This window comes from Tigriopus californicus, chromosome 8, assembly GCF_007210705.1.
Source record: "Tigriopus californicus strain San Diego chromosome 8, Tcal_SD_v2.1, whole genome shotgun sequence".
Classification (NCBI taxonomy): Eukaryota; Metazoa; Arthropoda; class Copepoda; order Harpacticoida; family Harpacticidae; genus Tigriopus; species Tigriopus californicus.
In genome coordinates this window covers 9,025,198-9,038,668 of record NC_081447.1, presented here as the reverse complement: position 1 = coordinate 9,038,668, position 13,471 = coordinate 9,025,198, and the positions used below count along the sequence as shown (strand labels likewise).

The following is a 13,471-nucleotide window of genomic DNA, read 5'->3' as shown; positions in this document are numbered from 1 at the left end:
GAGACTCGTCAACGGGCGGCTCGGAAGAAGCTTAGCAGCCTACACGATGAGAAAAAGCGCAAAAAATCTGCACTCGAGGAAATCAAAGAGGAGGAAGAAAGGCAAAAGAAGAGCAAGAGAGTGGGTCACAAAAGCACCAAAACCACCACCGAACCCAAATCTATAAAAAATTATTGGCTCAAGCCCAATATAGTAGTCAAGATCGTGACTCGTTCTTTGGGCGAGCAATACTACAAGCAAAAAGGTTACGTCCACGAAGTAGTGGATAAGTATGCGGCCGTAGTGATTTTATTTCAACTTGATAAGAAACTGAAACTCGATCAGGCTCATCTCGAGACCGTAATTCCCGCTGAAGGACAGCCCGTTCTGATTTTGAATGGCCAATTTCGAGGAGAAACAGCCATTCTTCAGCGCGTCGACGTGGATTCGTACTCGGCCTACCTTCAGTTGAATGCGAGCGCCCAAACTGTCAAATTGCCGTATGAACACTTCAGTAAATTGTGTCCTGCCTCGAACAAAAGCTAAAATGTGATCCATCTCCTTGTAGCATGATTCGACGCGCTTTTCCATTCTTGTAAGGTGAACTCTTCACATTCTTTGTTCTAGATGGCTTCCAACGTGTTTGGTGCTAAACAATTCAAGGCTACTCCCCCGGACAAAGGGTCATTTCCTTTGGATCATGATGGAGAGTGTAAGAAATTCTACTTGAAATATATGATATGCCTGTCCGACAACGAGAACAAGAACAGCCGGTGTCGTCATGAATCAAAGGATTATCTGCAGTGCCGAATGGAACGTGGCCTTATGGCACCAGAGACGTGGAAGAATCTTGGTTATTCCGATTTAACTCAGGAGACCGTCAAATGACGTTATAATTACGCTTGATAATATCTACGTCTTAGTCTCCCAAACAATAAGTAGCAAATATACACTTGTAAGTACTAGAATAGCAGATGTCTCTGGAGAATTCTATTCAAGGGACGAAATGCTTTTCTACTCATTTTATACCAACGAGAAAATGGTAAATACTTAAAACCGTTACTATATTAAATCGCCATTTTGCGGGGAAAATGCCACTATTTTACCCTTTGACGCTTTTCAAACTATATTAAAAAATATGGTCGAATTTGAATGCTGATTTGATTGTTGTGACCGATTGTAAAATCATTCGGTCTCTTCATTTCTGGTACGCTTGTTTGCTCGTTTATTTTTATTTAGCCGTCAAGCAAAAACGAGCGCATTATCCTTTTCCAATTCTCGAGAAAAATAGCACCATTCCTTAGGGAACAAGATTGCAACAATAGCTAACAAGTAAATATTTCCTGGAAAAGACAACTTCAAGGACAAAAAAACTCTTAATAGTGTTTGAAATGCAGTCCTTGAAATGATCCTTAACCACAGAATGGGCCCCTATCATCGATGTGTGATCTCAAATATATACATTTATATAAAAATATATCCAATGAGACTGTATATAAAATATCTCGCAACAAAGCTATTTTTTAAGTTGAATTATATCAAGTTAGTTAGGTTTTGAAATTTGAAAAGCACTGATTCATACAAAAATTATGATTTTCTTGCCATTGATAATCTACTAGACCCAGTAAAATTTAAATATTCAGAATTATATAACTTCATATTTAGGAGATCAATATTTTTCAACATTTAAAACAATAATCTTGGAGCTTCCAAAGATTAAAAAGAGAATAGCGCAAATATTGTTTTGCTAACACATATTGTACATTTTGAGGAGCCTAACTTTTATTCAAACTCAGTTGATCCCATTTGCATGCTGGCCAATAATATTCAAGATTGTACCAAAGGAGCATTAGTTTGACCCAAATGAAAGCATGGGGCAAGTTTGAGCACTATTTATGTTTTCTTAGGTTGATTTTTTTGCCATGGCGAAATTGGCCTATTTCATTACCTTTTTTTAAGTGCGCATATTGCGACATATTTGCACGTCATTAGGACACAATTATTTTTCATACTGATGTTATAGTATATGAAGGATCTCTGAATTTCATTACCTTGTAGTCACCTTTTTGGGATGTTTTTTCTTTCTTTTTCCGAGGTCTACCAATTACTCGTTTAGTGATATGGAAACTGCATTTTCGAGATCTTCATTGAGGACGATGAAGTAAATGTCTTCAGGATTACCATTGAGATCTTTAGATCAACCTTGCATAACGGAAACTGGTCCGTGAAATTTCTCCTCGACATGTAATCTAAACATTCATAATGGTTTTACTTTCCCTGATGATGAATGGGGTTTTGCTTCATTGTGCATGACGGTGGCTTCCTTACGGGTTGAAGGTATTCCCGACCCTAAATCTTAATTCCTTTAACCTTTCTCTTCGACTGATCAATTGAACCTATCAATCGTAAATGCTCTTCCTAATCCCAGTATTGCTAAGCCTTAGGAAAGTAGTGATACCGAAAGCAAGAGACGAATGTCCTAAAATATTTCAATTTGCATGGTATTTTTCTGCTTGCCAAATATTTAAGCTCCGGATGGATGAGGCCAATTAGAATACGTCATGGACTTCTAGAGATGTGAACTGCGAACGGAAACCGAAATTTCGACTGGTTGAATAGATGAAATTGGCCAAATTTGAGCCCAAACCTAGGCTTTGGGATCTCTGGAAATATGTTCAAAGTTACGTCGTAAACAATACATACATCGAATGCAACGATTCGAATTTTCGGCCTGCTTTTGGTCAGCTACAAACGCTTTTGACAACATAACTTTGAAACGATCTACTTTACAAGTAAATGATATATACTTGACCTACCTTCAATTTAAAAAAAGATCTACGTTTCTTATTTTACTGCTTTAATTCAAAAAGTGGCTCAGAGCTGTTATGACCAAGAGCAGGCCGATTTGGCAGGGAGCTCGTTCACAGTCCATATTTCTAGAAATCCGTGAAAACGTGAACATTGGGCAGTTAGGTGGGAATAGATTATTGATTGTAGGTCAAATACAACACGAAAATGCCTTGGGAATAGCTGTAAAACCGTGAAGTAAAATCTTGATTATTTTGCCCCATGTAGTAATCGCTTGTACAAAAAAGTTTCCACTCATTTTTCTTTAGTATTTGATGCTTTGCGGAACGAAAGTACACAACAGCATCATAATAAGAGAGCCTGCAATATCTTTCATCATACATATTTTCATGATTATGAAAGTGACCACAAAACAATGAAAAGCCATATATCAATTCCGAGCGCTTTTTTATTACTCCCACTTGTATTCAAATGCCAAGTTGTGGGAGGAGGGATGGATGGAGTGAAATTGTGAAAAGCCACTTCACACCACCTGAGAGAGTTACTTCTCAGTTTGAATGTTGTGCTCTTTTTTTGACGTCGTCTGCGCTGATGGTCGCTGGAAAGCTTTTGCGTTTTTGCTTAAGGGTTTATGAGATGTGTCAAAAAATCGACCACCCGAAGTTCATTGATATGTATTGGATTTTCAATCAGAATAAAAACATAACATTTGATTAATTGCGATTAGGGACTTGAAAGTGCCTGGCTCGCCAGGTCCTGATGGAGTGACCTCGCAATTTTTGGTGAAATGCTCTAATGTTTTAGCTCCAGTTTTTGCCTATCTAATGAGATCCATACTGGACAAAGAAGAATTTCCTTCGTCTCGTTAAGTGGCTCAAGTCAGACCTATATTCAAAGGGGGTGACAAATCTAACCCAGCCAATTATTGACCTATATCCCAATATTGCCAAGGAACTTGGAAAAATCCTAAACTGGTGAAGTATCTAGATAGCAATGACATTGTACCCTCGGGGAAAAACGGCTTCCGCTCTCGTCATTGTACGATATCGCAACTGATTGAGCATTTCGACATAGGGGCTGCGAGGTAAGAGTTGAGCAAACTCTAGCGGCCAAAAGGGAAACATAGCGTTAGTAAGGAGTGAGCATGACTGTTTCTGATTCATTCAAAACTTTTGAAATCATGTGAAGACAGATACAACCAAAGTTATTTATATTTCCTATGAATGATCTGGGGTTACGTGAGATAGCGAAATAAGAGTGATGAGTAGAATTTTTTTTTAAATTTTTAGTTCAAACAGTAAAGGAACCATGGTAGCCGAGTGGTCTAATGTACCCGATAGAGGCACGACATGGTTCCCCAGAAGCGTGGGTACGAATCCCGCCTTCGGAGAAAACCATTAAATATCTTGGCATTTCAGGGCAATTTTAAACATTCAGGTGTTTTTTGACCCAATTTACCAGAAAATTAAAAAGTCTTTATTGCGAGATTCTGCTTCTCATTGGATCACAATAGTTTTACAATTTGTTCAATGTTACATATATATGCTGTCCCATTTAGGGTTCAGGGTCCGCCGTTCGAAGCGATGATCCACTGCAGGGGGGGAGGGGAGACCTAGGATCGAACCTATGAACCCGAGCATAGCTCGGTCGCGCGTTAATCAACTGCGCTACAACCATCTCCCTTACGTTTATTTACAGCTTTGATTTCAAATAATCCTAAAGTGAATATTTTTCTGTTAAATCAATGCACATAGGAACAACAATGATGGATCTTGGTATAATTTTTGAACTTTAATATTTTAAAGAGTCATTTGTTATGTACCTTTTTGCTTAGGATATTNGGTTTCAAACAATCTTATATCAAACATTTTTCTGTCAAATCAATGCACCAAGAAACATTAATAATGGATCTTGGTATAATTTGTGCACTTTAATACTTGGCTAAGTCTATTCAGCAAGATATTTGCCAATGAAAGTGCACCATTTGAATGCCACTCTCTTTGTAAAGGTTCTTGCTTTGAACTTGGCCATTCTAAGGAAATGAATGGCCAAAAGGGGCAAAATGTATCAAACCTCCAGCAATAACATTTGCAAAAGTAGTTAACAAGCAGGGCATTAGTCGTTTCTCAATTAAAAGGAACAAATTGCGGTGACAATTAGTTTGGTCAAAAGTAGTAATTCGTTACACAACCATTACTCAAAAAAAGTCAGTGGCGTTTTTCGTTACTTTTCCTAAAATTTAGATGACCATTATTTTATGGGCTTTGCCCCATCAAGACCATACTTCTCTAAAGAAATTGTGTTTTTGGCTTCAAACACTCCCAAAGCCTAAAATTTGAAGACAATTGATTTTTTTCATAATAATCATCGGCATTTAATCTTGGTATAATTGTTCCAAATGTATTGCATCAAAATGAACTTCCTCAAAGTAGTTAAAAGCAACCACAGTTTTCAAACCAGACTTTCATTATTCATAATATGTTGAATGAAATAACAAAAACTGACAATTTCTGTCAAACCTTTAGATTTCTCAGTTGTCATTAGAAATCAAAAATTAAAAGGCCAGTCTGGAAGCTGGAAAAGGAACGAGTCACGAGTATTTTTCTTAGATTTGGGGTCGTTATAATTATACCATTTTGAATAGTTCCCTATTTAATCTTCCTTTTTCGAAAAGAGGAACGAATTAAAGTAATTTCGTTATTTGTGATTTGGTTTTCTAATGCCCTGTTAACAAGTCTTCGAGAAGACAATAAAAGAATAACTAGTTCATGGTATCTGAAATTTAGACCATGAGAAGGGTACATATTTTAAGAAGTTGGGATAATGGCTTAAGTAAAACTTGCAACAACCAATTTAGTGATTTAGTGATAAGGTTAGAACAATATGTAATAACACTGTTTCCACTCAATTGAAAAATTAACCATAAAAAAGTGTTGGACAGAGTGTCAATTTTCGCATCTGCTTTCGAAATTTCTTGGTGAAAAAACGAAATGAGCAATTTATAGTATCTGTGAATCAAAACTTTTCATTTTTTTAATTATGGAGCAGCCTTTTAATATTTCACCTTTTCTGAAGTAAATTTCATTACAATGTTTTACATTTTAAAGCTGAATATTTGCCAAATCACTAGTGATGCGAGTTTTACTTGCAAATAATAATACAGAAAGCTGAATCGAATACTCCCATACTTTTCATCATCAAACTTGATCTATGAGTTCTTCAAAGAATAAGCAACTTTGATGGCATTGTTGTCGCAGCCTATCACACGAAGTTTTCTGGTACATTCAACTTTATAAATGCATTTGATCACATCACTTCTATTGTTGGCTTTAAAAAGGTACTAGCCAATTCCCAAGTAATGAGTCATCAAACGTATCAATAATAAAAAACGACCTTAGTTTGATGTGGGTATAATCAGCTACATTTTGAGGCTAGCTAATACGTAGTTTCCCAACATGCCACTACTAATGGGATATCATTGAATCAACTCTAGTAACAAACTTCAATGATTATTTAATTGATGCTATCAATAATCCACAGTTTTTTTTTTGAATTTTTGATGTTGCTGAATGTCTCATTCCAAATTGCCAGGATTTCTTGCTTGATAGTATGTTCAAGATAGAGCTTACAAAGTTGGAAAATATCCCTCTTAGCTCATCAACTTCAAATTTAGTCTAGGGTTTTTAATTATATTTCTTTACAACGACGCTAGATCAAACGTTAGCAGAGGGTTTACTAACGCTGTCTTTCCTTTTTTTGGCCGTGAGATGTCTCATTATGAAACAAGCAGCCCCTATATTAAAACAATATTACAAATTCATGACTCGCTGGAAGTAGTATATCTAGATTTTGCGAAGGCCTTCGAGTGGACCACGGGCTTTTTCTATAGCGTTGAGTTTTAACTGGTGTTCACACAAAAATGTTAAATTTCATAAAAGGGCTTTCATAGAGGAGAGAAGTAACTGCAATTACAATTCTGTTTAATGTATCCAATGAGACATGCTTCTCGCAATAAAGAGTTTTTGTAAAAAAGCGTAAACAATATATTAGAGTGAGTAAAACGCTAAGTAACGTGTCAAATGTACTACCGGGCGTACCACATGGCGGCATCCTTGGGCCTATAGATCGCCACTATAGCATCTAGACACCGGGGGAAACCCAATTTAGGAAGTTGCGTTAGTAAAAGATCTTGGGGTGATTATTCAGGATACCGGTAAATTTGATGAGCACATTGAAATCAAGGTGGCGAAGACCTTTCAAACATGCGGATGCGAACATGTAAATCCCGCGATTCAACCACCATGCTGACTCCTTTCAAATCTATTGTCCAACCCATGAACGACGTATTTGACGCCGCCAAGTGTGCCCGAATAGAATAACGGAAAATTTGAAACAATTTAACTGAGCCTCTCGACCAGAAATTGAAAAAAAGGTCACCGATCCAATGTAAGGCCTAAATCATCGTTTTAACCCGTTTTCTTAATGAGATCAAAACCTAACGGGTATCCAACGACAATTGGAAAGACCTCCAGTTAAATTGCTACCTCAATGCCCAACTCCATCTGGAGTATGTATCTTCTGTTAAAAGAATAGAGAAGGCCCGTAGTATATCTGACAGCATAACCTCTTCTATTGGGAGTACTAAAAAGGTGTTTTTTTAGTATTCAACGAAGAAATGATAAAATATCCTATCTTATATACTTTTAAATCCATCCGCAAACGATGCCCGAATTCGGGATTTTTATAAAATTTCTTCTGATGAAAATGTGATTCTTGGAGGACGGGGGAACGATTTTAAGAAGACACAAAGAGTGACCCTTCATTTTTCTGCCCAGAACAGGACATTCTATATGATGGCTTTTAGGCAGTTTTCTCTAAAAACCGAAGGATCAAAATATTTATTTTCATCTCGTATTTGTTATGATTCAATTTTTAACAAACTCCTTTACTTTGATCATCTGCTCCCTTAGAATGCATGCATTGATTGGCATTGATAGGGAGCTCAAGGTGTATTTTACTTGTTCTATGAACTATAACGTGAGTTTTTTGTATCGAATTGCCCTCGATTCGCACAGAATGATGGTATTAATTTTAGAGACAATACTATATTTCTGAGCCCTAAGAGAAAGAAGATCGTGAAAAAAAACTAATCAAGCAATTTGTGCCTCAAAGCCACCACAAAACATGAATAACCAAACAACTAAAAAATATCATCTCTTTTCAACTTATTTTCACGTTTTCACAGCTTATCTTGGCTGATCTTCATAACCCCAAAAAATATTTTGACCAAAATCACAAACTAATTTTCCGACCCCTACTTATGATGAAAGTAATATTTGAACTTGCCAATGTCATTTTCATCATGACTGTTAGTTCAATGCTAGATTCTAGACTCAGAGGATCATTTTACCGAGAGGAACCAAGGAGGAGATTGACCAAGATGGCTAAAAAGAATCATTCTGTGGGAAAGAATGCCCTCTCCTCCATCAGCTTTGGAGTCTCAAATACCCAAAAGTGTGGGCAAAAATTGAAAACGTGTCTGTGGTCGATTACCGTGGAACCAGTTGTTGCTCTTTGGTGGTTTGGCTTGGCTATCCAAATGGTGGTTACACCCCAGCTTTATTACGAAAAAGTGTGCAATTTGGGATCCATCGTTTTTGGCAATGGTACAGCATATCCTGAAGACGTGTGTAGCCATCTTGATAACGGAAATTATGGCGAAATTCAGGATGAAGTTCAGAAAACTGTTTCTAGGATGAATTTTATCATGATGTTTGTGAGCAGTGTCCCTTCGATTATTTTTGTGCTTTTCGTGGGCCCTTGGTCAGATCGAGCTGGTCGAAAAATGTTGTTCTTAATTCCATTGGTGGGATTCATTCTAAATGACCTGAGCCTCTTATTCAACAGCGTGTTCTTTGATGAGTTGCCCACTGAAGTACTCATGTTGGAGGTATTGAAAGATTGGTTTGGTGGCTCGAGTTGCCTCTTTTTAGGTATTTACAGCTACATTGCAGACGTATCAAGTTCAGAGGACCGAACTGCGCGATTGGCCCTAATTGATTGCGTCTATTTCATCACAATGACCATTGCCAGTTTTGCTTCAGGAAGAATTTACGTCTCTCTTGGTTACGCAACCATCTACGGTATGTCGACTGGATTTCATCTTCTGGCATTCTTCTATGTTTTGTTGATCCTTCAAGAGCCGCGAGACCTGATCCAAAGAAAACTTGAAAGTAAAGGATTGCTACCTCCAGCGCCATTGGGACATGGGAACAAACAGAAAGAAGAGCTTCAAAGTCAGTCTTGTTTGAGCATGTTTAGCTTGAGGAGTGTGTCTAAGAGCTTTATTGTAGCATTCCGAAAGCGGAGAGGTCATATGAGGCATGTGGTTGTGCTACTGATTGCCATGTTTGCAGTGAATGGTATTGCCATGCATGGCACCAACTCAATTAGCAACAGCTACGTTCGCAAGAAATTTGAATGGGCTAGTACTGACGAATTCAACGTGTGGTGGTCTCAGCTCTCCGGCATTTCGTCTATATTCAGTATAATTGCGGTTGGTATTGTTATACCATTGGTCACCAAAGTCTTTCATTTACGGGATATGATGATCGCCATCTTGTCCATAAGCAGCCTTCTGTTGGGTAACATCATGTACTTGTTAGCTTGGAACCCCAATGCTTTATACCTTGCCAATTTATTGAAAATGTTCAGCGATGCGACAACAGTCGCAATTCGAGCCACTTTGACCAAGATTGTGGGCACATTGGACGTTGGAAAAGTGTTTGCGTGCGTAGCAGCTGTTCAAGCGCTTTCAGATTTGGCTTCGCCGCTTTACAACATTGTTTACATTGCTTCGATTGATTGGCACTTGGGTATGTCTTTTTGCATTTCGGCTACTTTGCTTCTGGTAATGCTGGTCGTATGTATCTACGCGAACTTCTTTCTTAAGCAATATGAGCAAAAATATGGACCGTTTTCCACCACGACACACAAGAACAACCAAGCAAATATGGATGTGGATGTTTCTAAGTGGGACGACAAGAACGAAGAGATCCAAAAGTTTTAATTGTGTTATTGTGTTCCCTCGGAAATCAATCAGATAACGATAGTGCATTGCAATGTTAATTTTTCATACAGGAAAACCCCCTCAGATCGATCTCAAAGGCCAAGCTCAGGATCGACATTAACTCTAAAATGAAGACAGTCCATGCATCGGTCAACTCACGTAACCCATAGGCTCTTGAAGACTTCCCTCCACCGTTGCCCGTAATACGTAAACCATGTGTTACCATTTGTACCCTTGGTTGAACGATTCAAGTACGTTCCTTGGGGCAAACATTGTAAGACACACACGGATCCCATGAAAATTTGCCCCTTCCTTCAATATATCCCTTTCTGACCCACTCTTTTGAAAACGCCTGCACTCATCCCTGAGCAAGGTGATGCCTGATTGTTTGTGGTCTTGTGTCTCCATCAACCTTCAATCAAGCCAAGACCAAGAGGAGATATTGACGGATGGATATCATCCGCATTCAATGTGGCTTCTTACCTGCTTGTGTTCAGATCGGAATGTCCTGCTTGAATGGTTTGTGTTCAATGAAAGTATGAGTCCGACAGCTCAGGAATATTCTATTATTAACGGCATATTATGCTTTTCATGTGCTTGTTTAATCCCGGTTAATAAGAAAATCTGAGCTTGATTCATGATCGAACTTAATATATGAGTATGTGGCCAACGATCCTATTTGGACTCCATTTCTATTGTACGATAAAAGTTTAATCTTTGTCCATTTATTTCAGGTCAGTCAAGTGATGTCTTTATTTTCTTCTATGGGATTCAGACACTGTTGAGTGAGGAAAGGTGGGCGTCATACTTGTAATACTAAACGTTGATTTATATTCGTTATTTTTTTTTCAAAATTCGACAACGTATTAGGTTTGGGTCAAACAGCTTGCGATACAGTACATTTTCAACCTGGTTCTGGCTTGTGCAATGCCAAACAAGGTGCTTGTGTTTATTTCATGCTTGCACAGTTCAATTAAGGTTCGGTGCTCGGTCAAAAATTCTAGATGTGCGTGGTTCAATACAGAGATTAGAACAATTAGTAAGGCTTCCTAGTTTGATAAAACAGCATTCAGTAGGCCACCTCATCAAATTTGCTGAGTGGATTGACACCCCAAGGGTTGAATGGTCCAAAGTTACTGTTGCTTTCTCAAGCCTCATCAGGCAAATGAGGCACGTGGTTTCGTGAAGGCAAATTTTGAAATGCGACAGTACTAAAGTGTACCCAGTCGCATTTCAAAATGTGCGTTCACGAAACTATCTGATGCTCGCAGTAGGTGCAACTGGGTACAAATGGCATCTCAAAATATGCACTCACGAAACCATGCGGGGGTGCCCCATTGGTGTTTGATCGCTGAAAAAGTTAGTTCCACCCCTTCGAGAGGGACAATGAGCATGAAGGTTATGAATGATATTGGTTGAGATCTGCTCTTCATTTCCAAGAGTGAAGGCAGGCACATGATCAGGCCGGCGTTGGTGATGCTCAGGGAGATTGAATAACAGGATGAAAATATTTGGATCAAGCCAATTCTAAAGCTGTTCGTTCCACAATGGGCCTTGTCGGGTAAGTGAATGCGACTGCTTTGAAGGTAAATGGAAAACACCAAGCTATCACTAAGAGTGAGGAGGCTGTTTAACGGCAGATAAATTTGCAGGCGGCCCTGTTTTATGTGAAATGACACCATTGTCGTCAGCCACACCTCGGGTCACACCTGGGCAGGGTCAATGAATCCACTTCATAACCTCTCAAAACACGTTCATGGATTTCTAATGTGGCCAAAGCTTTCAAGTTCGCTACAGTTGACTGAAGCCTGGATTGCCTTCATAATAGAGTTGATTTGGATCCTGAGCTTGGCCTTTGAGATCGATCTGAGAGGCTTTTCAAGCTCAACAGGACCCAAAGTAAGGTCACTTCGTTGATATCTGAGGTCCCCCAATCAATAGCTAAACGTTCTGGCTCCAATCCACGGGCTATTCGCTCTGTTTGGAGGTCAAACCTTTCCCGGATGGCGTGGGAGAAATCGTATGGTCGTTAAAAATGAACTCTGAGATGACAGCTCGGCAGCTTGCATACATTAGAGGTTGCGTTGGTTGCCTTTCATGCATGAGGTAGCGTATTGTAACTTTTTAAGATTTTCTTGGTTGGAATAAAAAATGTTGAGGGTTCGAATCCACAGAAACCGTTTATCTACAGGGTTGTGCAGGTAAATTGGGACAAACTTCAACTTCATCAAGATCTATAAGGAGTGCAAGTAGACCAATTTTTATTACATATATATTGTAGAGGAGACAGTCTACTATACAATCACTCTATATGGCCTCTGTTGGCGGCAAGCATGGCCTTGATACGGCCTTGGAAGGCTTTGCAGGCTTTGATGATGTCCGCGGGGAAGACCTTGGCCCACTCCTTCTTGATGGAGGCCTTCAGGCTGTTGATGCTGTTGTGGTGAGTCTTGCAGACCTTCCTCTCCAACTCTCCCTAGAAGAAGTAGTCCAGGGGGTTCATGTCAGGCGAGTTGGAGGACCAGGTCTTGGTGTCCCAAAAAGTGACGTTCTCCAACTTGAGCAAGTCCATTGTCTTCTTGGCCTTGTGGGCTGGTGCCGAGTCCTGCTGGAAGGTGAACTCAGTCTCCCCGGCCACCTCCTTCATCCATGGGATCACAAATTTGGCCAACACGTTGCAATACCTCTCTGCCCCCACCCTCTCCTTGGGCTTGAAAAACACCGGGGGCATGATGGCCCCGTTGCTGCAGATGACCCCCAGGGTCATGATGGAGGCCGGGAACTTAGTGGTGAAGATGTGGGGGACTTTAGACCTGTCAGTGGCCAAGTGCCTGTCATTCTGGACATTGTAGGTCCTGTCAACAGTCCAGCTTTTCTCGTTGGAGAAGAAGACCAACCGGCTGCTGTTGGACTTCATGTTGTTGAGCAACTTGGTCCCATTTTCGACTCTGACAGCCTTCATCTTCTCTGTTAAGATGTGCCTCTTATACAACTTGTACGCGGTCATCTTGAGGTCCTTGTTGGTGGCCCTGGAGATGGTCGACCTGTCCACATTGCGCTTCTTGGCAAGCACGGACATGGGGGTGCCTGGCGAGGCCTTGATCGACCTGTTCAAGCCAGCCAAGAACATGGGCTTTCGCTTTTTGTCATTTCTAGGCTTGTGGGTTGTCCGGGAGACTTTGTTCTTGGCCATGAAGCTGTTGTAGACCCTGTAGACGGTGCTGCTGGGGTACTTCAGGGCCTTGGCAATGGTGGCAGGACCGTTGCCCGCGCAGGCCAACTCAATGATCACGGATTGTTTTGTTTGTTCCATAGTTGTCCGGGATAATTTAACCCAAATAATGAACAGCTGAATAGCTGAATGTAGTCACGCAACCTTTATAAAAAAAATACTTTGGTCTACTTGCACTCCTTATAGATCTTGATCAAGTTGAAGTTTGTCCCAATTTACCTGCACGACCCTGTATTAAGCTGATTTTATGATACACTAAGTGTTGGGAATTGATCTAGGAGGGCAAGTTGGTGTATGCCAAATTGTAAGATCCATTCATCTTACCCTCACAAAAAAGGACTTCAGCAATAATGGTTCAATGCAATAATTTTAGCTGGGCTGGG

At 39.8% G+C, this 13,471-nt stretch overlaps 3 protein-coding genes across 3 annotated transcripts in view; 2 read left to right on the top strand and 1 right to left on the bottom strand.

Moving 5' to 3' along the window:
• The window catches only part of LOC131884858 (DNA/RNA-binding protein KIN17-like), a 2,139-nt gene extending 1,532 nt beyond the window's left edge, over nucleotides 1-607 (top strand). Inside the window, exon 2 of the mRNA XM_059232752.1 lies at nucleotides 4-607. Coding sequence (XP_059088735.1) covers nucleotides 4-525 — 522 coding nt within the window. The 3' untranslated portion in view covers nucleotides 526-607. The remainder of the gene's footprint in view (nucleotides 1-3) is intronic.
• A 7,992-nt stretch (nucleotides 608-8,599) lies between these two features.
• On the top strand, nucleotides 8,600-10,529 carry LOC131884867 (uncharacterized). The gene is made up of 2 exons (XM_059232762.1): nucleotides 8,600-8,737; nucleotides 8,802-10,529. Exon 2 carries the CDS (start codon nucleotides 8,867-8,869, stop codon nucleotides 9,854-9,856), a length of 990 nt encoding a protein of 329 aa, XP_059088745.1. The 5' UTR covers nucleotides 8,600-8,737; nucleotides 8,802-8,866; the 3' UTR covers nucleotides 9,857-10,529.
• A 1,629-nt stretch (nucleotides 10,530-12,158) lies between these two features.
• Nucleotides 12,159-13,169, bottom strand: LOC131884856 (uncharacterized). Its single transcript, XM_059232749.1, has 2 exons — nucleotides 12,405-13,169; nucleotides 12,159-12,332 (listed from the first exon to the last, which is right to left on the bottom strand). The coding sequence occupies exons 1-2, from the start codon at nucleotides 13,167-13,169 to the stop codon at nucleotides 12,159-12,161; spliced, it is 939 nt and encodes a 312-aa protein (XP_059088732.1).
• Between the last annotated feature and the right edge of the window lie 302 nt (nucleotides 13,170-13,471).

Bases quoted from the DNA above. Each gene is read 5' to 3' on its own strand.
- LOC131884867 (XM_059232762.1), top strand. From the start codon at position 8,867: ATGACCATTGCCAGTTTTGCTTCAGGAAGAATTTACGTCTCTCTTGGT.
- LOC131884856 (XM_059232749.1), bottom strand. From the start codon at position 13,169: ATGGAACAAACAAAACAATCCGTGATCATTGAGTTGGCCTGCGCGGGC. The intron at 12,333-12,404 runs GTCACTTTTTGG...TACTTCTTCTAG, and splicing joins ACTTGCTCAAGTTGGAGAAC to GGAGAGTTGGAGAGGAAGGT.